Raw genomic sequence first — 22,509 nt, forward strand, 5'->3', positions numbered from 1 at the left:
GTACTAGCAGAACAAAGGGTGTTTGGTCCTTATGAGTCTCCCTAGTAAACCTTTGTTTTTCACACTTTCTTCCTCGCCAGCTTCCTTGTGCTGAACACGATATGCTAAGACTTAGTGTTTAGTAAAATATTGTGGAAACAGGCCATTTTCCTGTCCTTGTATTGTCTTTCTTTTTATAATCTTTGTGAGGATTAGATAAGCTCTGTCATTTTCTGTCAAATTATTAAAAGTGCAAAGCTTGCCTAAAATTACATCTGCTCTGGGGCTTGGGAATTTGGCCATGATGTCTGCCAGAGGAAACCAACAGGAATTTGAGACGGCCATCTATTTTGTCACTGGTGTGCAGTTTCCAAGATTTTCATAAATTTTGTTACGTTTTTACCACCAAGCTGATCCTGGTGGTAGAAGACAGAAGAGACAGCACACCTCTTTAATTAGAAGGAAGAGAATGGACATCAAGATGTACTAAATGTCTGACCGAGCTCTTACCTGTGGATTTAGTGGGAATGCCATAAACACTCTTTCCCCAAGGGGGATTTTAGCTACATCAAAAAGCACTATCGCGTGGTCATGATCATGAATGATGTCATCATCAGAAACAGTAATTTCCAGAATATTCTGGGAAAAGAAATGAAAAATGTCCAATTCATTATCATGTACTGAAGAAGCATGACATTTTGCAGCTCTTCCAGGTTCAGCACCTGCTTTACAGAGAGGAAATAGAAAAGTATTGATGACGAAGTGTCACAAGGAAGAGTAAGAAAATGAGTGTAATCTGCTTTGTAAGAAACAACTTCTAGTCTTATCAATTAAGGCTGAACTGAGATTTCTCTTGGGTCACCTTTTATGCTTTTAAGTAGCTCTCACAAAAAATGCAATCTTTTAGGAAACAATATGGATAGCCAGAAGTCCTATATTGTCCCTTATCAACAGGGGCAATAGAGGTCACTTCATATCAATAACTACCTTTCTATGTCCTTGGGCTTTCCACTTTCAGCCACCTGTTCATAAGTATTTGAGTGTAGTGTAATTATCAGCAGCAAACTGAGTAAAGATCTTAATCATACTAGGATTTAGCAGCTTCCTGGCATTGATATGCCATTATTTCATGTCCTCTCAGGGAAAGATGTGTTTTTCTGTTATAGTGTTGCTTTATATTTTCACTTCATAGTTTCTCTGTGTTGTCACTCTGTCATTGGTCCAGTCAGCCTTCTACAAGGAGGTCAGACTCATATTACCGATATATAAATAATAACTATCTGTTAGGAGAGAAGTGGATTCCAGCAAAAGCCACAATTGTTTTGCTCCAGCTTGCTAGGGGAATTTTAAGTAAATTCAGATAGGCATTAGAAGACATGACATCCTGTTCTGGGCTAAACTGAAAGAAGGTGCATAGAGATGAGATGAAGAAGAGAGTTTTTGGCTTGTGTACCTTGACTTTTCTCTGTATCCGGAAGTAGAAAGTTTCATTCCACACAGGATTTCTGCAGTCTTTGATGGTTTTGGTGTGAAATTTTTCATCTGAAGCAGTTGGCAACCAGAGGCTCACGTAGCAATCAGATTGGCTTACTACAGAAATATAGGCACAAAATATCTGGCAGTGGAATCATGACACAAGAAGTGGAGGCATTTAAGCTCTCTGTAGCTTGAACATGGATGAGAGATGGCCAGTTCTTTCTGATATACATTGGCCAAACCAGGAGGATAGAAATCACACAGCTGGATAAAATTAATTTGTTGCTCATCACAACACTGTTTTTAGTAAGCAGTATATGCAAATAACTGTGCACAATCCTACACATTTAAAAAAAATACAGTCCTAGCCAGTAGATAGAACAACATGTATAGCCATGAGTCTTATATTGCTTCTTATCAACATTGTTTCAGCTCTCTGCAAATTTGGTGGGAGGAGAAACTGCAACCCATGCAGCAGAGAGTGAGCTTCAGACCCTGAGATAGATTGGGTGTAAATTCTCTTTGTGGCAATTTAGCTTTGTGAGAAATCTTAAAAGAATCAGGTCTGAGTCTGATTGAGATAATAAATGTCTGGCATACCTGGTTATTAATGCTTCATGATGGAAAATTAATTATTCCAGCTACCTAGAGCATTGTGTCCTTAGGTGGGGTAGGAAGGGAGAGGCCTACCAGCAGTACAGTTGCTTTTTCAGGAGGTCAATAGGTAGCTGGAGCCTTTTCCCGGTGTTTGCTGATGCCTAAAAGACCTGGAAGCTATTTCCTACTCCATGTCTCTTCCCAGGAAAAATGAAGTGGCAGAAAGAATTTGGATCTTGTGGATGAAGGGAGTAAGCCTGCACTTACTATAAGGGATCATCTCCTATAGATCATGAACCAAGCAAACACCAAAGAGATTCCCAGACCTTGGACAGGAACTTTTCCAGCGGCAACTGGAAGGGCTGATCCATCCTGTTGTATAAACACAGGCTTTGGTGAGAAAAAAGGAGAAGGGGAGAAGTCTGGTCCCATGGCGGTCAATAGAGATAACTACTTCATGAGCAGAGAGACAAAACTTACTATCTGTAAGCACGGCACAGGTCTTGAGTCAGTTCCTCAAGGTTAAAAGAGTTCATCCTGGTGTTTTTGCTCAGGGTATCAGATACATCGCTTTGGGAAATTTTGCCTAAATATAAAGTGTTGCCTGAAATCCAGAGGCTCTGTGACTGGGACATCCCCAGAGGACGATGCCTGTAGAGCAGGGATAGTCCCAGGTAACTCTTCACGCTGAATCTGAAGGAACTTCTTGACACTGCTGGGACTTTTCCCTCATGAAGGATGTAGGTTGCCTTTCTGTCTTTGAAATTATTTCCACAGACAACATTTCAGCATCTCAGATCTTTACATAATTGAAGTGACAGGATAATATATTGACTTTGGTAATTACCAGTGTAATATTCAATTTACAATGTGCAGGAGGGCTGGGATTACCCATCTATTTGATAAGTGAAGTATTTTCCCTCACTGTGCTGTCTGACGGCCAGCCGAGCTGTGACGTACTTGTCCTGATAAGTGGTATTGCTGGCTCTGATCTATAGTTTCTCAAGAGCACATAGGAAGCCTGTACAAAAGCAAAGAACCGAATGTGGCTTCAGGCGGTCTAGACCATCCCACCTTTCATTAACACAGTTATCACTGCCAATCTCAAGTGTTACAAAAACACGAGTCCAGTGTCCCCAAAATCACCAAAGTGGCCGAGATGGGACATAATTCAGAAATGTTAAACTGACCTGAGACATAATTTCTCTCCTTTTTGGTTTCTGGCCATTGCAGGGTACAGGAACGACACATTTCTGTCTGTTTGCTGTAGTTGCAAAGGCCAGTTCTTTTCCTTTTTGATTTTTAATGGAAACCAAAATGCTCTATCCTTTTTAAAATTCCAGCTTTCAACTACACAGTGTATAAAACAAGATTTATGATAGAACTGAGAAAGCTGGCAGTGCTAAAACTCTGACCCAAGCATGAATGAATGTCTTTTGTTACTGTTTCATCTGGAATTTACTGATTTGCTGGAGTGTTTTCTTTGACAAAACATTTTCATGAGGCTACTTTCTAAAATTATTTTTCCATATGTGTGTTGCTTTCATAAATACTTACTTAAAATAAGCTATTGACAATTCTATGTCAAACTGATGAAGTACAGGCTAGATAAATAGACAGTGAGGTAGATTAAAAGCTGGCTAAACTGCCAGGCTCAAAGGATTGTGATCAGCAGCACAAAGTCCAGGATGGAGGCCAGTCACTAGTGGTGTACCCCAGGGACTGATACTGGGGCCCAACGCTGTTTAATATCTTTTTATTAACAATGTGGGTGGTGGGACAGAACACACCTTCAGCAAGTTTGCAGGTGGTACAAAACTTGGAGGAGTGGTTGACACACCAGATGTCTGTTCTGCCATTCAGAGGGACCTGGACAGGCTAGAGAACTGGGCTGACACGAGCCTCATGAAGTTCAGCAAGGGAAATGCAAAGTCCTACACATGAGGAGGAATAACCCCATGCACCAGGACAGGCTGGGGGCTGGCCAGCGGGAAAGCAGCTCTGCAGAGAAAGACCTGTGCATTTTGGTGGACACCAGGTTAAACATGAGCCAGCAATGTGCCCTCATGGGAAACAAGGCCAACAGCCTCCTGGGCTGTATTAGGAAGAGTGTTGCCAGCAGGTGGAGGGTGATCCTTCTTCTCGACTCAGCACTGGCAAGGCCACATTTCTGGGTTCCCCAGTACAAGAGAGTTAAGGATGTACTTGAGTGAGCCTAGCAAAAATCCACAAAGAAGATGGGGGGATTGGAGCATCTGCCATATGGGGAGAAACTGAGAGAGCTGGGACTTTTCACCCTGGAGCAGAGAATGCTCAGGGGGATCTATCAATGTATACAAATACCTGATTGGGGGCAGGGGAGAGGGAAACAAAGAAGTCAGTGTCAGACTCTTCTCAGTAGTGCCCAGCGAAAGGTAAGAGGCAATAGACGCAAACCAAAATACAGGAAATCCCATTTAAACATGAAGAAAGTTTTTTGTTGGGTTTTTTTTTTTTTTTTAACATGAGGGTGATCGAACACTAGCACAGGTTGCCCAAAGGAAGTTGTGAAGTCTCTATCCTTGGAGATGTTCAAAACCCAGCTGGACATGGCTCTGTGCAACCTGCTGTAGCTGACCCTGCTTTGAGCAGGGGGCTGGACTGGATGATCTCCAGAGGTGTCTTCACACCTCAGCCACTCTGTGTGATTCTGCAATATCAAGGCTAGCTGGTCACAGACAAATTACATATAATTGTTAGTAACTACTGAGTGCAAATTTGACCTTGAAGATGAGGTGAGGTGAAACCACTAGGACAAAGCACATCTTCCTCCCGTGGAGAAAGGGGAATATACCATATGTGGGTTTGCCACAATTCATCTACAGTTCCCACTGATGGGCAGAGGTTATTGTTTCCCATAAAATTCCTGTGATTTTCTACATTTTCTTTGAATTGTACAGACAGTATCAGCTATTCCCCATGCTGTGACTCTAACTGAGTTTATGTATTTCTGTAGAAGTAGCAGTTCACTTGAAGCCAGGCTAAGCTGTGAGGTGAACAGTGGAACAAATAAAAAATAACAGGTATTTGGATGTCTGCTGAATACTATGAAGACTATGATACCCTCATTACATGGGAGCACTTGGAATGACTAACCAGCTTTTTTTGCTCCCACTCATCCCTGAAAAAAGCATACAAGAGACCTACTGAAAATCTTCCAGTTTATTCATTGCTATCTGGGAGGTAATACAAGAAATTGTATTTGCATTTTCTTCATGCTCCAATTTTAATGCAATAGCGGGGCATCATTAGCAATTTCATGCCATGCCAGGCCCTTACTTTAGTGCACGTGTTGCAACTTCATTCCCTGATGACATAAAGTCACCCCATGTGGATGCTGAGACATCTGAACTCACAGTCTCTTTGGAAGTAAGCACTAAGTGACCCTGCTATCCTTTTCCAATTTTTAACTTCTTTGGATTCAATTGCATTTGTGTGTTGGTGGGACTGTTTCTCATCTCTGTCTTCAAGCTAAAGATAGGCTAAAAATTTAGGACTGAACAGAAAAGTTCAGAACTGCAGCCAGCTATTTGCTGCTCTGTGAGAGTACAGTCCTGTGACATGATCCTGAAATGAACCATCACGTTCTAAAAGCATTCATCTCCATCACAAGAAAGAAGAAAATTACAGCACTGAAAACCCAAGCATACAAGAAAAACTAGTCTCGTAAGAACAATGAACGTAAACTATAAAACTCATCTGTCCTGTTACTGCATTTCATAACACCAAAAAAAAGAAATAATTTTCTCCTAGTGAATTCCTCTCTACCTGCACAGACAGGTTCTCCTTGAATCCTAGTTTACTACAGTTCACCTAAAAGGAGGAGGAGAGCCACTCCCATTTCTCAATCAACAGACATGGTCTCCAGGGACATTTTCCCTCACCAGCATAGTATGATGCAAACAATATTAAGAAGTTACCTCCAACTGCTGCCTGTCTGAGAGCTGATTTGAACTGAACTCGGTCCTCTACAAGAATCCACATGCAACACTCATCTGTAAGCGTAATGTTACTCTCTGTAGCTTGCTTGTGGAAATAACAAAAGCTCATAGATCTACTGTGCTTAATCAGTGATGTCCTTTACCAGGAATGGACAGAGTCCCTGTGTGAATGACCCCTCCACCCAGTCCAGCCATTTAAGTTTTGTGGCAAAGTAGGATTTGCTCCCTGGAGCACAGATTCATTGGGTGCAGTACCTGCTGCAGTCACAGAGCAAAGCTTTCACACCCTAGGTCACCTCTACCTCCTGCGCCACCGGCACCACTTGCATCCTTGGGGCAGGGCTGTGAGTATCACCTGCACTAAGTGTATTCTCACTAATTTGCTTGAATTTATTTTCCATAGCAAAAATAACCCCTGATGTCTCTGGAGAACCGCTCTGATTTGCAAAAACTCCAGGTGTATCACCCCAGAACTGGCTCATTTCTTTAAATGGATAAATTAAGAGCTTCCACAAAATAATTTCATAAGCTGGGAGAGGAGAAAGGCTCTGAGCTCCTCTTTTATAGATATGCAAGGTCTCTCTTCATGCAAAGATGAAAACCAAAAGGAAAATCCAACAACAAAAGGAAGGGCAAAGGGAGAGGCATTGTTCTGACCTCCCAGCTAAGACCAACAGTTTTCCTTCCACAGCTGAGACCGCTTCCACATGCACCCGATTTCTATAGTTAGAGAATATACCTGATAAGCACAGTCACATTTCAACCCCCCTAAGGTTTTGCCTTGTCCTACTGCAGCTCTGGCAGCTGCAACACAGGGATCCCCCTACCCACAGCCTCTTGAACTGGCAGGACAACACCTATCAGAGAAGTTACTGTCTCTGGGATGAAAGCACCTGTCAGCCTGAAATTCACTCCAAGTAATTTCTCACTGGGACACACAGCTCAAATTCACCTCTGCAGTCCAGGCAGAGTGTTGCAAACACCGAGGTCAAGCCAGACCTGACACCTACCCTCTTCACCCCTGCTGCATTAATGAGCCCAAATGCTCTCCAGTAGCAAAGATCAGCTCTTGGTACGTGGTATCAACTGGTACCTGTGTAGGCTGCCACGGTTTCAGAGAGCACTCTGTCACAGAGACCTCTTTACTCAGGTCTTCAGGGTTATGCAAGACCCAGTGGAGTCCAAGAGAGTTTCGCCCTTTCATATTGTATTAAATTGTAGTAGGGACGGCCACATCACTGCAGGTCTGTGTCACGGGTGTTGCCTGAGGACCTGGGAGAGGTCTGCTTCCACTCTCGGTGCCTCAGGGCAATTCCCCTCTCTCTGTGCTTGGGCTTCAGGTGTGCCAGATGAGGCAGATCCCCTCATTGATCATCTGTTTGTCCATGGGATTGGGGTAAGGGTGTCAGCTCTGGCTGTGGGCTGTAGGGGCTGCGATCAAACAGCAAGTAAACGCTAATGATGGTAAAGGTGGGCCAGGCTGGGAGCTTGGTGCAGCTCTGTGTAGCCACCCAATAACTCATTTGTTTAAGGAGAGCACCTGGAAGATGTTGGAAAGCCTGTGCCACCATGGTCCTCCTCTCCCATCACCTGGCTCCTTTCTCATCCTTTTGGGAAACAGAATCACTGGAAAGGGTGTTAGAAGCAAGGAAAGGAGCTAATACACCGTTTCCCCTGCCACCTCATCCTGGCCAGAAATTCCTTCTACACATAGGGAATTCTCTAAGACAATTGACACCATCAACAGAGTCAGGAAACATGAGCTTTTGTAAAAGCCTCTGGCACTAATCTCCAGCTGAAGAGGAGCAAATGAACACACCAATGACCAAAAAAGTCATTCTTTTACCCAAAGCTGTCTGCAGTCTTGGACTGAGGAGGGGGACACCACCTCAAAGCAGGTGCCAGACTGTAAAAGCCCCATAAACTTCACCAGAATTGCTTCCTTTCTAGCATGCCCACCACCTCCCCAGCCTAACTGCATATGGGTGTTGGAGCCTAGTGATGACACCCAGCGCCTGCAGAGCAGCAGGATGAGTGTAAGTGATCTTATCTGGGCGCCCGCCTCTCTAGTGCCCATAGTGAGATCAGGGAGTGCCAGAAATGTGTGTTTGAGTCTGACCCATGATTACGAATTGGCATAAGGTTCAGTTAGAAATACAGTGAAAACTAATTAGCTCAGGTCTGCCAAGAGCATTTGCATACGATAAGACAGAAACCAGTTGTACGAAGTATGAAGCAGATGTCAGAGTTGAACATTATCTAAGTATAGAGGAGCCCGCAAAAGTGGTGGAGCGACTGTAAGTATATGAAAAGGGCTAATTGATCCATTGAGGAGGAGCAGGGTGCTTTCTTTTTGTTTTAATTTTTTTCTTTGTGTGAAAACTTATGCAATTATTGCCAAACTCCACCAGCAAGTGTTGTCTACAGGCAAAGGTGTAACATCAGATTTCAGGATAAGCTGGGATTCCATCCCAGTCTTGCAAAACACACATCCCACAGGTCTTGAGGTACATGTTTAAAAAACAGCCAAGAGAAGTCGGGTGCACTCAATAGCGAGGAATGTCAGTGGAAGTATATAGAAAGCACCATTCACTGAAGCCAGGATTTGGCAAGTAAGTCAGGGAAAAATATAAGGACTCTAATGGCCAAAGGACCTGGTGTGACTGCACTTGCAACGAATGGATTGAAAATCAGGGAAATGGAGCATGTTTTAGCCAAGTGGAGGTGAACAGAAACTCAAGCGAGCAGATAACTGCATGCTTAGAAAAGATGGGAAGCCAGCATGCGGGCACAAAAAGCAAGTCATAGAAGCTGCTGCACTTAGTTGGAAAGGTGGCTTGTTCCTGGATTTGATACCTGGAAGATGAAAATCTAGGGAAATCTGAAATATGTTATCACAAAAATTGTCAGCCTTCCACCGATATCTTAGTCAGATAGCACCTGTATCAGCTGCACCTGTATCAGCTGCTTACAATCCATTTTCAGGGGAAAAGATCATATTGCTGACACAAGGCTAGGTAAACATAATTTTCTAATTGTCATCAGCACAGGTTAGCATATGTAACTATTCTAGTTTTCTGATACTTCAAATACTTTCAAGTGTCAAAACAAGCTAAAAGGACATTGGTATCAGTGCAAAATCAAGCACTTAAAATTACAAGATACCTTTTTGCATAGTAATGAAGTATTTAAATCACTTGGTATCACACTATTTTTCCTGGGAGACCAGCTTCTTTGAGAGCACAGGCAGGTTGCTGCTCAGTCAACAGAGCTATTTAATATTTTATCTTCCTTGTTCAATGGCATGGTGGTTTACTGTGCTCCATTATGGTATGACATCCTTAAGAAACAGGCCCAAAGTCACAATGCACCTGGGGAATTACCAACAGAAAGGAGAGAAAGACATCCTTTTCTTCACCTACTGGTCCCCAAATCTTGTTTACTGGTAACAAACAAAAGAATCTGAAGATACTTCTCACTCTTTCCAGGACTTACCTCGCTTCTTAAATTAGGATCCCTCTACACATAGTAAGAGACAACCCCTTTCAAAATAAGCACATCATCTAAATAGACGAGAGAGAAAATGTGTGGAAGAAGATAGTCTGTTATCCATGTTTTATAGATAGGGCAACAGAGGCACAGAGCGTTTAAGTGACTTGCCTAAACTTACACAACAAGTCTGTTGGCAGAGCTAAAAACTGAGCCCACATATCTTGGTCCCTACTCCAGAAATGTACATTTTGGTGATAATGGAAATTTTCCAAATGTCTGCATCTCATTATGGAAGAATTCTTCTGAAATCCCACTGTCCTCAGGATGGAGGACAAGATCATAACAGCAACACTATTTTCTGAGAATGCAGCATCATTTTACTTTGTGCAATCCCTTTGCCTAAGCCAGTGAATCATGATTCTTATCTTGTCATTCAATTTCCAATCTAGATCAAAGGTGATACTAAAAGAAATTAAATCAGCACTTCAAAGGAATGAAGGTGAGGTCTTGCACACATGTGCAGTGTTTCACAGCTGTGAAAAAGAATAGAAATTAATTTTAGCTTCTTTGCTATCCTATGATATTTCTTCTATTCTCTGCAACCCAGTATTACAGAACATGTGAACTAAACACTTCTCTCCGTTTGGTTGGAAAATTGACAATGGTGACATCTATGTTCTTGAAGCACCAAAGTGATTGGAATACAAAAAGGTGATTGAGGAATTTTCTTTGTAGAATATTGTTCCATCAAAAGATGAAGATAAAAAGAAATGGTAGCATTTGGGGTGAAAATGTTGCCATCTCTGAATTATCCAGTGGAAGTCAAGTAATGCTTACCTGGAGAAAACAAGAAGATATCCTGCCATGTCCTTAGCCTTCCTCAAAGTCTGTCTGATGACTTACTGGCTCACAGAAAGATGGACCTGTAGAGCTGCCTGTCCGCTAGTGAGGAGTCTAGTCCAAAGTAGCCTTCTGAAGCAAAATCTGTTAGGGTTTCCGGGCCAAAGTAATCTGGAGTGGAGCTGCTGCTTCACTGGCAGCGTGGGGCACCTCATCTTATATCTTTGGAAAAGTTGTGCCTGTCATTGTCCGAGTTTCTAACTTCAGGGAGTGTATCAAGACAATCTGAGTCCTTGACATGCAGTGTACAGCCACTTCCTCCGACAACTTTGGTAACTACACCTAAGCCACCACATTTTGGAGTACCATAGCTAAAGGATTGCCTCTTGGTCTGTGCAAACAGCAATTGTAAATGACTTTTCACTTTGATGGATCCTCTAGTTGTACTAAAAATATTAAAAAGTGGGAAGACAGAGGAGAGGGGTAACATGTTATGTGACATGTTGGGCAGTGGAGAGGCTGTGGTATTAGTAAACTTCAGCACAATCTCCCAAAAAGGAAAGAAAATGCACAGCGAAAGGAGGAAGAACAGTATAGTAAAGGGATATGCAAAACTGTGGTTATTACTGACCTGCCAAGTTCATGAGGCACATGTAGGAATGGCAGGAGAAAATTCTCCAGAGAAAAACCTCTGTAGAAGTGGAGCACCAGCTAAGGGCTGGCCAAATGCCACACATTTTCAGAACACTTTGCATGTAAGCTCTTACATACCATGTACTACAGTCCCCAAAAGATTTCAGTTACACATCTTTCAGTGGGGGGCAAGAGTCAGAAACATCCATAACAACATGGCTGGCTCAGGATATGTACGCTATACATCTCACCGAACTTCTGGGATGCAGTGGGGCTCTTTAGAGCAAAGAATTATGAGCGACTGATGTGTAAAGATTTCAGCCTTGTATTCTATGTATTTGTTATAGACATGGGATATGAACACCTTGGTATTAAAACTGGTGTTAGGATATTTTCACACCTCTGAAATAGCCAACTTGTCTGTGCTTTGCTGACTGATGAAAGTCTTCAGGATTTAGTCAATTCCCTACCTGGCATTGACCTGTTGCTGAATTCTTAAACCCCAAACAACAGAGAACCTTTGAAATTGTAAATAGATACTCTGTGGCAGAAATTGGCTTTGATTGTGATTTCTTAGCTTGTATGATTTGTGTGGTTTGCATTTGTGCAGTGGCTAGCACAAGCAGGGGCTGATCCAGTAATTTTAGAACTGTATAATGTCAGTAAGAAAATCTGGTACTTACAAAAATCTGCCTGATGAGCATTTTTCAACTTTATGATTCTTACAGTGAGCAGGGAGTAAGGTGACATTTCCTTCTGCTGAAAAACATAACAAAGGAGATGTGCTTTAAAGTTTGGGATACGTGTATTTATTGTAATGACAACCAAACACTGAAAGGAACCCAGGTTCTGCTGAAGCCATCTCTTCCAGTTGGCATCACAGCAAAAATACAATAGGCAACAAAATGCACTTTTTCCACAAACCTAATCAGCCCCTAAAGTCTGCAGTCACCAAAGCATACAAACAGAAAGCGTGGAAGGAGAAGATGAATAGGAAAGTGGAGACAGGAGGTAAATAAGCTGAGAAAGTTCAGTTAGCCAGCTACATTAAATCATACATGTAGTCATCAGCATCCAATATGATAACACAAAATTCAGTGAATCACAAATCAGAAATGCTCCAATTTTGGTTGGAAAAAAAAAAAAGAAGGATCTTTTTAAGTTTTCTCACTTGTTTTTAAAAGAATCATTTTCATGATGGAAAGGTGTCTAAGGATTAGTATTAGCACCTTAGGGAATGTCTCAGGCCACCAGGGCAATACACAGCTTTGGACAAACATTCCTAGCTTGCTTTGTGGGAACAGAAGTTTTCCTTACCCAATGTGGTTAGCTGATTAATAGACATGGAGTAGTATAACAAAGTACATGGTTTTGACTACAATCCATCTCAAAGAAGGCTATCTCCAATTCCTTGTTGAAGATGCTAGGCTTCACCAGCCAGGTCTGTAAAAGTTTTGACAATCACATGTGCTTTAGGGATTTTTACATCTTCAGAGAACACGTCCATCATGTCCAGCAGCAGCAGCTAGAGCAACTAGGCTACCAGCAGAAAGATGCAGAAAATGGGCAAAGCTTGCTATGGCTGCAGCACAGAGAGCTGTCTGGATTTCCTGACTGTGGGAAAATTTGTGGAAGATTTGTCAAAATAGCTTAAGTTTATAGAAAGGAAAGAGAGTTGCACCATGGTTGTACACAAGAGACGGAATGAAAAGGGTGAATCAGCACTGCGAATGGCTACCTGTATCATAGTTTAGGAACAGAAGCAGAAGAAAAGGAAGAATTTCAGAAATTTCAGACTATATTGAGTAATAATTCCCAAGCTGATATGTGATTATAATAGGAACAGGTCTCGTTAGATAGTTGGGGTAACACAGCAAGACTGCAGTGAATGCCAGAGGACAAGGGTCTGCACAAGAAAGAAAATACTCTTTCAAAGTCTGTCAAAACCTGAGGACTGACTGCATACAAAGATGTTATCAGCAGATTCTGTATTGGCTACCTCCAATGAGAGGGGAAGATATAAATAGTATAACATATATATTAAAAAGCAACCTTGAGAGAGTAAGATTATGGAATAATAATTAGTTTTTGAAGGACTTCTGAGTAAAGCATCAATAAAACCAAAATGTTATAGCATTAAAATGAGGTAGATTTGGGAATAGGGAAGTGTTAGTTTGCAGTTCTAATAGCAAGGGTCTGTGGAAATTATAAAATGACCAAACTAATTATGATGACACTTGTAGATTTGCAGAAAGATATTCAGCCAAATAATACTGAAGGCATAGTATGTATCAGGGTCAAGCAATAGGGGCCACTTCAGTGACGTGGAGGCCTGATGGTAGTCACTCATGTTCAGGAAGAGTTCAGGGAGGAGTTGAGATAATGGCAGAAGGCAAATAGATCAGTAATTCTTACTAAAGTCACCTCACAAAACAACAACAACAACAACAAAAGGCGGCCAAAGTAAGAAGCTGTTGTGAAAGGTAATGACTAAAAGTTTGAAAAGATTATCTGAAGTGAAAATGGAGGAGTGCTGGTGGAAGATGATGAAATAATTAGGCAATGTTATCTATTTTCTGAGAAACATCACTTAAAATAACAGAGAGAAACTCTGGAGTGAAATAAGAGAAAGCACGTTCACAGGTGCTGCTACTGTGACAAAAGTCAAAGACTGCTGAAAAGGTCAAAGTATAAGAAATCAGTGAGACAAGACGGTACATCAGCTGAAGTGTGTAAAGCATTGAACCACGGGGAATTCATCATGACAAAAATCTAGCTTAACCTCCCAAACCATTTCCATCTCTATGAGGAAGACAGACATGAAGGTCATAAAAGGAATTTGCAAAAAAAATTGCAGTAATTCTCAAGCTATGAAATTATCCAATGAAATGGTAAGAATGAATTTTTCAGAAAATGCTGGGTAATTTAAAGGCATATTAAAATAAAAGTTAAGCAGTGCCTAAAATAACCATAAAGCTTTTCACATGAGCTCAATGTGAATAATAATCAGGAATCATAATGTCAGAATATTTTCAGTAAGGGACTAGTTAAAATACTAATACTTTTTCCTGTGAGGTAAAGCAGCAGCACACCCATAACAAGAGGGCTATTAAGTGCTGAACAAACGCATTCTCTTTATCAGGCTATAAGGAGTAGAAGACCTTGGCTTCTGGGTGGATGTATTCCAAAACTAAATAGGAAGTCAATCACTGTTGCTTAAAGTCATATGTAGGGCACAGGATATTTTATAGGGCTGTTTGTTCTAGACAGGGGAGGTAAGATCTCAGTATTATCAGAATCTGGGCTGAGCCAGCTCCACACTATTGTTTCAACCATTATTGTTAGACCATTCCTTTTTCATCACCAAGGAATAGCTCCATGTCTTCTTACCTCAACCTGTTTTGTTCTTAAAGAACAAACACTGATTGGGTGTGTTCATTTGTTTGTATACCTTTGTCAAAAATAGTACTTAAATTAGAGAAACATAAAAACTTCAGCAGACATATCTCAGGGGAAATAAAGGAAAGAGTTAAAGGAATCGCATTTAGTGTTGGTGCTCTCTTAGCCTTCTTTAATGGCATCAGTCCTTCAGTCAGCACTTTGGAACATGTATTTTTAAAGATTGTCGGAGATGTGCATGAACTACCATGACTTTTTAAGAGGTAGAGTGACAGAAAGAGAAACTAGCGTGGGTTCTGCAAAGACACGTTTACACCAAGCCGCTGGCTGTGCGCTCATTCCCGAGTGCCATTGCAGCAGACTAGAGTACAGGTTATGTGAAGAATGTATCACAAGAACCTCATACTTTGCATGCAAATGAAGACAAACTGATAAGAGACTTAGAGTACGGGAGGGCTGTATTAGGAAGGAAAAAAACCCCAAACCCTAAAACAATAGAACATACCCAGTGTTTCCATGAAGAACAGCAAGATGCTACACAGATTAGATAGTGTCAAAGGTTATGCAAGGGTTCAAACACCTAATTTCATGTGGAATCATGGTGAGAAAGTGGATGGGGATATTTCATGCCACAGGAAGATGGTTTGGTGTAAAGAGCAGAAGTTTAGTTAAATTTGAAGAGCTTACCAAGGGAACAATAGGGGGGAGTACCCAATCGGCCATAATGTACAGATTAGAAATTTGATTGAATGAGAAGCAAGAATTATTTCTCACCTCCAGGAGGAGAGCTTTGAGTAGGGGCTGCGTAAGAGAAAAGCCAGTGAGCTGTGCATGGGAACTCTGTGTACCAGGAGAAAAATCTCACTGTATTGCCTGAGAAAACTGAGTCCTGTGAGACAGCAAGATACAGGCTATGTCAGCCAAAGCACACCCAGCATTCAGTCATGGAACAAAGACCACAAGAGAGAATGGAAAAAGAGACTCAAGGAATTAAGAACAGAGGAAAGAGCTAGTGATGTGAACCTGAGAGATGCATTCAGTACGTGTGTTTGGTGGCAGAGAACATGCAGCCAGCCAAGTCATGGCTGAGCTTCCCTCAGCCTAAGCCTTGCTCCCTGGGTGTATTCATTGGGTCAGCATGGTTTACTAGCAAAATCCCTGCTGGTATTAGCCTGCCCCCAAGAGTAATGATTACTTTAAATTCAAAGGAATAACAAAAATGCTAGTTTTATCTCCATATTCTCAACATTTTTACCAGTTAGGAAAGGGTTTTCAGAGCACTCAGAACCAGTCTGTACTCTGAACCCCTCTCACTTTCTCTCAGTATAACACTCAGATGGCCATATTGTGCAAATCAAAGTCCTTCAGAAAAAACCCAGTCTGTTCTAGAAAACTTTTTCATCCTCTCCTTAGGGTGTCAAAGGAGGAACAATATTCAGTGATCAACATCATCATTTGAGACACCAATGCTTTTGAAGAGAACTGCTAACTATTAAGAGAACTATTAACTATAAAGCAAATCTCTGAGACAAATGAAAAGGAGACTTATCCTCCTTAGAGGAGGCAGTTAATGAAAAATTACTTCATATAATACTTTTCTGATGGCCAAATGCCAGACATAAAAACTACTCCAGAAAATTCAAAGAGCAAAATAACATCTTATAACTGAAGCTCAAGTCCCTGGTGCCATCAATGGAAGTCATGCAACTAAACAACTTTTCCCTCTAGTCATCATTTCATTGCAATAAGACATTGAACAACGCTAATAAATTAAAAAGCAAGTGTGTTGCTGCTGCTATCACTTGTATTCCATTAAAAAAAATGGTTAGTTCAGGGAGTTGGTAATGTAAACAACTATCCATGAGTGACTAATTATCATAAACAGCCAGTTTCAGCACAAAATTTGCATTCCATATTAAGCCAGGAGCAGTTCCTGATATGTAGAATAAAGGAAGTATTACCAAAATTTGAGAATCCACAGTACAGAGATGAGCAAATCCTCTTGCAGTCCCCTCTAATAAAGATAAATCTGTGTACCCTGAACCTCTGAACTTATCCCTGCAATGACAGTGATGGTCAGACTGAACAGCCTTCCTTAAAGGCTCATTGTTACCCCTGCAAAAGGTAACCTTACATGACACACTTCAATCACAGATACTTTTTTTAAGAGGGAAGGGAGACAGGGCCCTTGGTAACGTCATGGCTTTTTCTAGTTTTGCAGCAAACCGTTAAGGAATGTACATCATTTTATGTGTATCACTTGCATAAATCAAAAACTGATTAAAATTCTCCTAGTTCTTCTCTGGTTTCGGATTTTGTGTCCAGCAGAATACTTTGGTGAGCTTCCCAGCCCTGTGTTAATACTACTAATCCTGAGCTGAGATTATGCTTCCTAGTTTCTTGCTGTTTGCATTACTGTATATAAGTTTTTAGTGCATTCACAGATGATGAGCCAACAACTATTTTTTAAGCTGATAATTTGCCAAGGAAAATACCATTGGTTTTTTTTCATTTTGGAAATAACAAATTATTCTCTATAAGACAATGCACTAACAAATAATATCCAGTGATAAATTTTCTAGATTTACTGTAATTATGGTCTACCTTACAGCTATTTATGATCTTCCTTTAGTATGTTTCATCTTTCCTGTATTCATGTGTAGGCTGCTAGAAGGCAAACTGTCAACTCAGGACTCCCTGAAATAGCTAAAGAGATGCTGTCTTGATGCTCCTATCCATTTTAAAATATGAAAGAGGTTTCACAAAGTTGTTACATTTTCCTGAAAATTTAGCAGTGGGGCATACTTGGCTTTACAGTGTAGGTAGGCAACACAGCTAAATTCCATGTGCAGCCCCTGGGCATGTTTTTCTAAACCCAATCCAGTAACTATTCAGTTTATCACACAGCTACCCAAAGTCCTCTCAAACTGAAGCAAGTACTTCGGCAAATATTTGAGCATTAGCATTAAGGAAAGCTTTGCACCTGTTTGCTTGTTCTGGCACTCAAGATCTGCTGTAAGCATGTTATCCTTTATAACACCTTTTTACTAAGGATTATCCTCCTGTTGCAGATGGCAAGCTATGGCTTGCAAAAAATCAAGCTAATTACTGAAAGCTGCCCAGGAAACCCAATGCCAGTAAGAGGCAGGAATTGGCCAGCTTGCACAAGTCTGTGCCTTTAATGCCAATTTTCTGCCAAGCTTTATTACAGAGGAGAGAAAATCTATTCAAAAGACAGGAGGCAAACAAAGAGTGTCTGAGAACGTCTTGGTAGTTAAACACCTATGGATAGCAAACAGAACTTTCAGAAGTTCATTTGATAAGGAGAAACTATGACAAGAACAATAAATTAAAGCTGTGGAAAGGGTCCCATAGCCCCTATATGCACAGGTTTATGGCCACAGTATCATTTTATGTTACTTTACATACATTCAAAAACATGTGCTGGATTCTAACAAGCTTTATATACATGTAACTACCTTAGCGGCAAAGAAGGATTGGATGCTTTTAGCCATGGATATTCTAAACCAGAACACAACTTCAGTATAAATACAGTAAATCATTACAAAAATGCTACAGAGATCTGGTCATTGCACTGTTTAATAGTTGCTTTTCCTGCTTTAGTACATTCCCTTGCTGAGCTTTAGCACACACACAGAGCAAATTATGAACACCTAAACAGCATGTCAGTTTTTGTTATGTTACTTCACCATTTACATCATTTCACACCCCACTGATAGAAATTAGTGTACAAAAAGGGTGACAAACTATCTGAAGAGCTGCCAGATTGCTACTAACAAGAAATCACTTTGATCAATCAGTTTGATAAGGTTGTGACATACACAAGCAAAACAATGTTTGTAGTTTTCTATTGATTTGGAAGTCTGGTTGCACAAAAAAGAAATTAAACATACAGGTTTCCTATGAGCTATAGACACTTGAATCAAACACCATTTAAGATAACATCAAAAGTAAGTTAGCTTTTTGTTTGGAGCCCCCCTGCTTTTACTTTGAGGCAGCTTGACACAACGCATAGTCATCTACAAGCTCACTGAGAGTGGAGACAAAAATCATCACTGATACAGCTGGTATGTGTTTGATGCAAATGTATCTCTGTCACAGGCCCTGCAAAGGTTGCTAGAGTTGTTGTTCTTTTCTTGTGAAGAGTTGCACAGTGATCAAAGTGGGCATTTGTTCTGGAAATTGGCATTAATTACCAAACCCCAAAGGATTACCAACAACCATACTCTGACTTTCCAACACTGGCAACATTCTCCTTTCATGCTGGGCTAAAACTCCATTAATGTCAATAGTGATAGATAGTATTAAAAGAAGGCCCATTTTAACAGTGAATTGACAACATTTTCCCTAAGGAGTTTCTCTAAGGAATAAAACCATGAAAATAACACACTTTAAGTAAATAAAGGAATGGAATAAAAAAATAATGGAATGCAGATGTTTCACCTAAAGAAAATTTTCTTTCGTGAAATATTCCTATTTCTAAATAAGCATATGAATCTTTAATAATCAGATTTGGAAAAAAAAAATCCTACCCTTCTCAAAAAAAAATTGGTTTAGTCCCACCTATTTTTAGTTTGCTGAAGTTGGTACCTTAACATCAACGTCGCTTGGGGCTACGTAATGCATCATCCATTTTCTTTCTTCATTTTCCAAGGGGCTTGATTTGCTGCTTGAATGCTGCTGAGGGAGGGAGAATAAGGGATGAAAAAGAGAGTAAAGACCAATTTTTCTACTTATTTCAACTCCTCAATGTGGAATTGCAATGTGGAGCAAGCAATTCACACCTCCTCATTGTTTGTCGTGGATAAAACAAATGTGCCAGGAAAACATCAGCTGTTTCTGTGCTATATGGAAAGATATTGACTCCAGGTCCTTGTAGCTGCAAATAGTCGAGGAAAGACAATCTTGTTTTCTTGGAGATTTCTGTCCTACAGGTATCAGTGGACTTGACCTGCTTATAGTCTGGTGAAAAATCAAAATCAAGTACTCACAGACTCCTGCCAGGCTTGTTCTGTTTTCCACTTACCTGAGGAAAGGCAGAGGTTGAAGCCATTGCGATCGCTGCTGCATTAAAAGCAGGTGCTGTGAATGGCACCTGAATATTAGACTCCACAGTTGCCAGTGCCTCCTGAAACAAATTTACAGCGTTGAAGAGTGTCAGAAGTTGCAACAGGTGTTTTATTACATTGAGTCAGAGCTCCACCCTTCCATGATTTCTGAAACTGGAAAATTTCCCACCCCCATTACTTGTCCAAAGAGCATGTCTGTTGTAAGTTGTGAACGTTCATATCTGCAGGTCTTGTGACTGAGTAGAGCATGCTGAGAGACCAAATTATTCCCACCTGGGGGCTCATGGAAATGTAGTAACAGCAATAACCTGATTGATGATCTGATAGAGATCATCTATGAGAGGTAAACTTGCAGCATTAATCTAAAAGCAATGACAATAATAGCCTAATAGACACATCTACCTATTGTCTCCATGCAAAGACCCTGAATTCCATGCACTATTGCCTCCATAATAAAAAAAAATTAAAAAAAAAGATGGGGATGATCATTAGAAGGAAGACATTTAAGTATGAAGATGCTAAGAATTCTTCTGAAGGAATATTTTTCCCTGAGAAGTGCTGTTGCATTATGATTTGTGCATAGGTGTTTGTTTTCATTGTAGTGTTCTACTTCAAAAAAATGAAAGAAGGGAGAAATTTGAAATCAACGTTTCTGTGCTCCCTAAAACACAATGTATCACTTTTCCATTTGAAATGTTTTACTGATTTCTGGGCTTTACATTTAATACAGTATGCATCTTAACAAAATCAATTGAGATTCAAACATTTCACCTTGAAAAATCATGAAACATTTCAACAAACTAAAATAATTTCATGTTTTAGGAGATTTTAGCTCCCCCTCCCTTCCCCCCCAGTTCAGAACTGTCATTTTCTGGTGCAAAACCCATTCAGATTTCTGAGCAACTTTATTCAAATCACCAGCCAGCTGGGCATTACTAGCAGATTATTGGAATTTAATGGACTGATCGTGTACGTTTTATGTTGTTTGGGGGGTTTTTTTATCTAATGAGGATCTGCGTGTGTTCAGCACACCTCTAGGAAGCTGAGTGATTAAATTTTCTAATCCATTATGCAAGCATTATTAGGCACACATACATTTGTATTGAAAGTCCTCCCAAATGATTAAAAGTAGTGCTTATGAAAGGACTTGAGATTAATGGGATGACAAAGCATGGTGCTTCCTATTAGAGACCTGTACAAGTATGAAATCACAGCCACTCAGACTGTGTCAATGAGTGTTGTACAAGAACCTTGACTGACAGAAACTAGACACAAACCAAATCACTTCTAGCAGTCTCATTACATACTTTTGTTATATGCACAGAGGAATCAGTATGAAAAGCTGGTGTTACAAGGAGAACAAGTTAAGACAGTTTGATCATCTTACCTGCAGTATTCCATCCTTGCAAATTTTATTTGCAAACGTTTAATTTAATGCCTACATTTTCTTTCCTTTTTTTTAAAAAAAAATTAAATAAGCACATTTATTTTATCACATCGTGCAAGGGAAAGGTTTGCTGTGAACTTCCTTTCTCACCTTCATCGTATTGAAACTTTCCGATGGAACAGGAACTGCTTAACTGAAACCAGAATCAGATAAACTACAGCAATAGGCAAAGGATAGTCACAAGCCTCTCCCCCACTTTGGCTGATGCTTTGCTTAGTATGAGCACTTACACTTCTGTAAAAAAACTTTAGAATCTGCCTTTTTTTTTTTGTAAAAATGGTGACCAGAAACAGTTTAGAGAAAAGTAACTGCACACACAAAAGCACACACATTCTCTATTCCTTCTTCTACAGCCTATCTGTACCCTTGATTGAAGTGCCTAGAAGAGGTGCGGTACTGCAACAGAGGAATGAGAATGTTAGCTACAATTTCTTTGTAATCGTGCCCCGCAAAGGTTATCAGCTCCAGGTCTTGTTTCTGCAACGTATGGAAGCTAATGGGTGTGAGGTTTTTGCACAAGAGCCAGTTTTCATTTACGTGTGTCATATTGCACCTTTGGTTTTCAGACAAAAGGAAATGAGGTGGGGGAAAAAGCCTCCACCATCCCTTAGGAACGTGACTAAGAGTTGCTTGTTGCCTAACAACTAACTCTTCTTTCCTGACTCAAGCCTTCCCGATATGAAATACCTGGTTTTTAAGCTCAAGTCAGAGGCAGCCAAAGGTACCTTTGACTCAAAGCTGGCACTGGTATTGAATTTCCTAAATTAGTTCAAAGTTCAAATTGCTTTTTGCTATGAAACACTATTCCTTTTGAGGCAAACAAGGCTTTTTCACAAGACAGGCACTTGGGTAGGCTTGACCTCACCCAAATTAAATCATATAAAATTTAGATTTCTAGTCGAAGCCGGTTGCCGCTGTTCCCTGTGTACTGAATGGAGGAGAAAGCAAGCATGGCAACTGCAGGTAGTGACTAAGCCCCTCTATATTGGATTCTTCTGGAGAAGCCTAAATGGCCAGGTCATACTTGACACCTGATTTCTGCATGGCTGAAGGTAGGTGAGATGAATCCCACTCTGAGTAATCAGTATATCCTCTTTAATCACTTATTTCCAAAGTTACTGATGCTGAGGGAACTTGACATTGAGGAACGTGGTTGTGTTGTTAACACGTGATTCACCCTGTCACAATGTGAAGCTGCAAAACACCCTTGGGCAAAGGTTCTATTAGCATATAAATGAAAAATCCTCTCATGGATTCATTCAAATAACAAAGAAGAGGTTTTGTGATAACCAGGATAACTTCTGGCCATGTTCTGTTCGGGATCACCTAAGACCCCTGTGATCATGAACAGGACAGCTTGACTTGGGACTGCTGTTCATAAAGCACAGGCTGTTCAGTGGTAGTGCATGCCCAGGCGTATTAAGGAAGAAATAGGAAGTTGGGTTTTCTGTGAAACCCCAGGTTGCAATCTGTGGAAGTTCAGCAGCTGCTTCATAAGCACCTGAGTATAGATAAGATAGATATTTGCTGTTACATATATACTAACTTTACCCAAACCCAGAGGAAACTTGAATTC

The 22,509-nt window shown here is 40.6% G+C and overlaps 1 protein-coding gene across 1 annotated transcript in view; it reads right to left on the minus strand.

The window, feature by feature from the left end:
- LOC128139584 (cytosolic phospholipase A2 epsilon-like) overlaps positions 1-19,564 on the minus strand; it is a 39,295-nt gene extending 19,731 nt beyond the window's left edge. Inside the window, exons 1-5 of the mRNA XM_052782181.1 lie at positions 19,444-19,564; positions 19,008-19,094; positions 11,681-11,753; positions 1,433-1,569; positions 490-618 (exon numbers count right to left, since the gene is read on the minus strand). Of these exons, the coding sequence (XP_052638141.1) occupies positions 490-618; positions 1,433-1,569; positions 11,681-11,753; positions 19,008-19,094; positions 19,444-19,470 (453 nt within the window). The 5' untranslated portion in view covers positions 19,471-19,564. The remainder of the gene's footprint in view (positions 1-489; positions 619-1,432; positions 1,570-11,680; positions 11,754-19,007; positions 19,095-19,443) is intronic.
- Positions 19,565-22,509: the final 2,945 nt, after the last annotated feature.

The sequence above is a fragment of the Harpia harpyja genome, chromosome 3 (assembly GCF_026419915.1).
Source record: "Harpia harpyja isolate bHarHar1 chromosome 3, bHarHar1 primary haplotype, whole genome shotgun sequence".
Classification (NCBI taxonomy): domain Eukaryota; kingdom Metazoa; phylum Chordata; class Aves; order Accipitriformes; family Accipitridae; genus Harpia; species Harpia harpyja.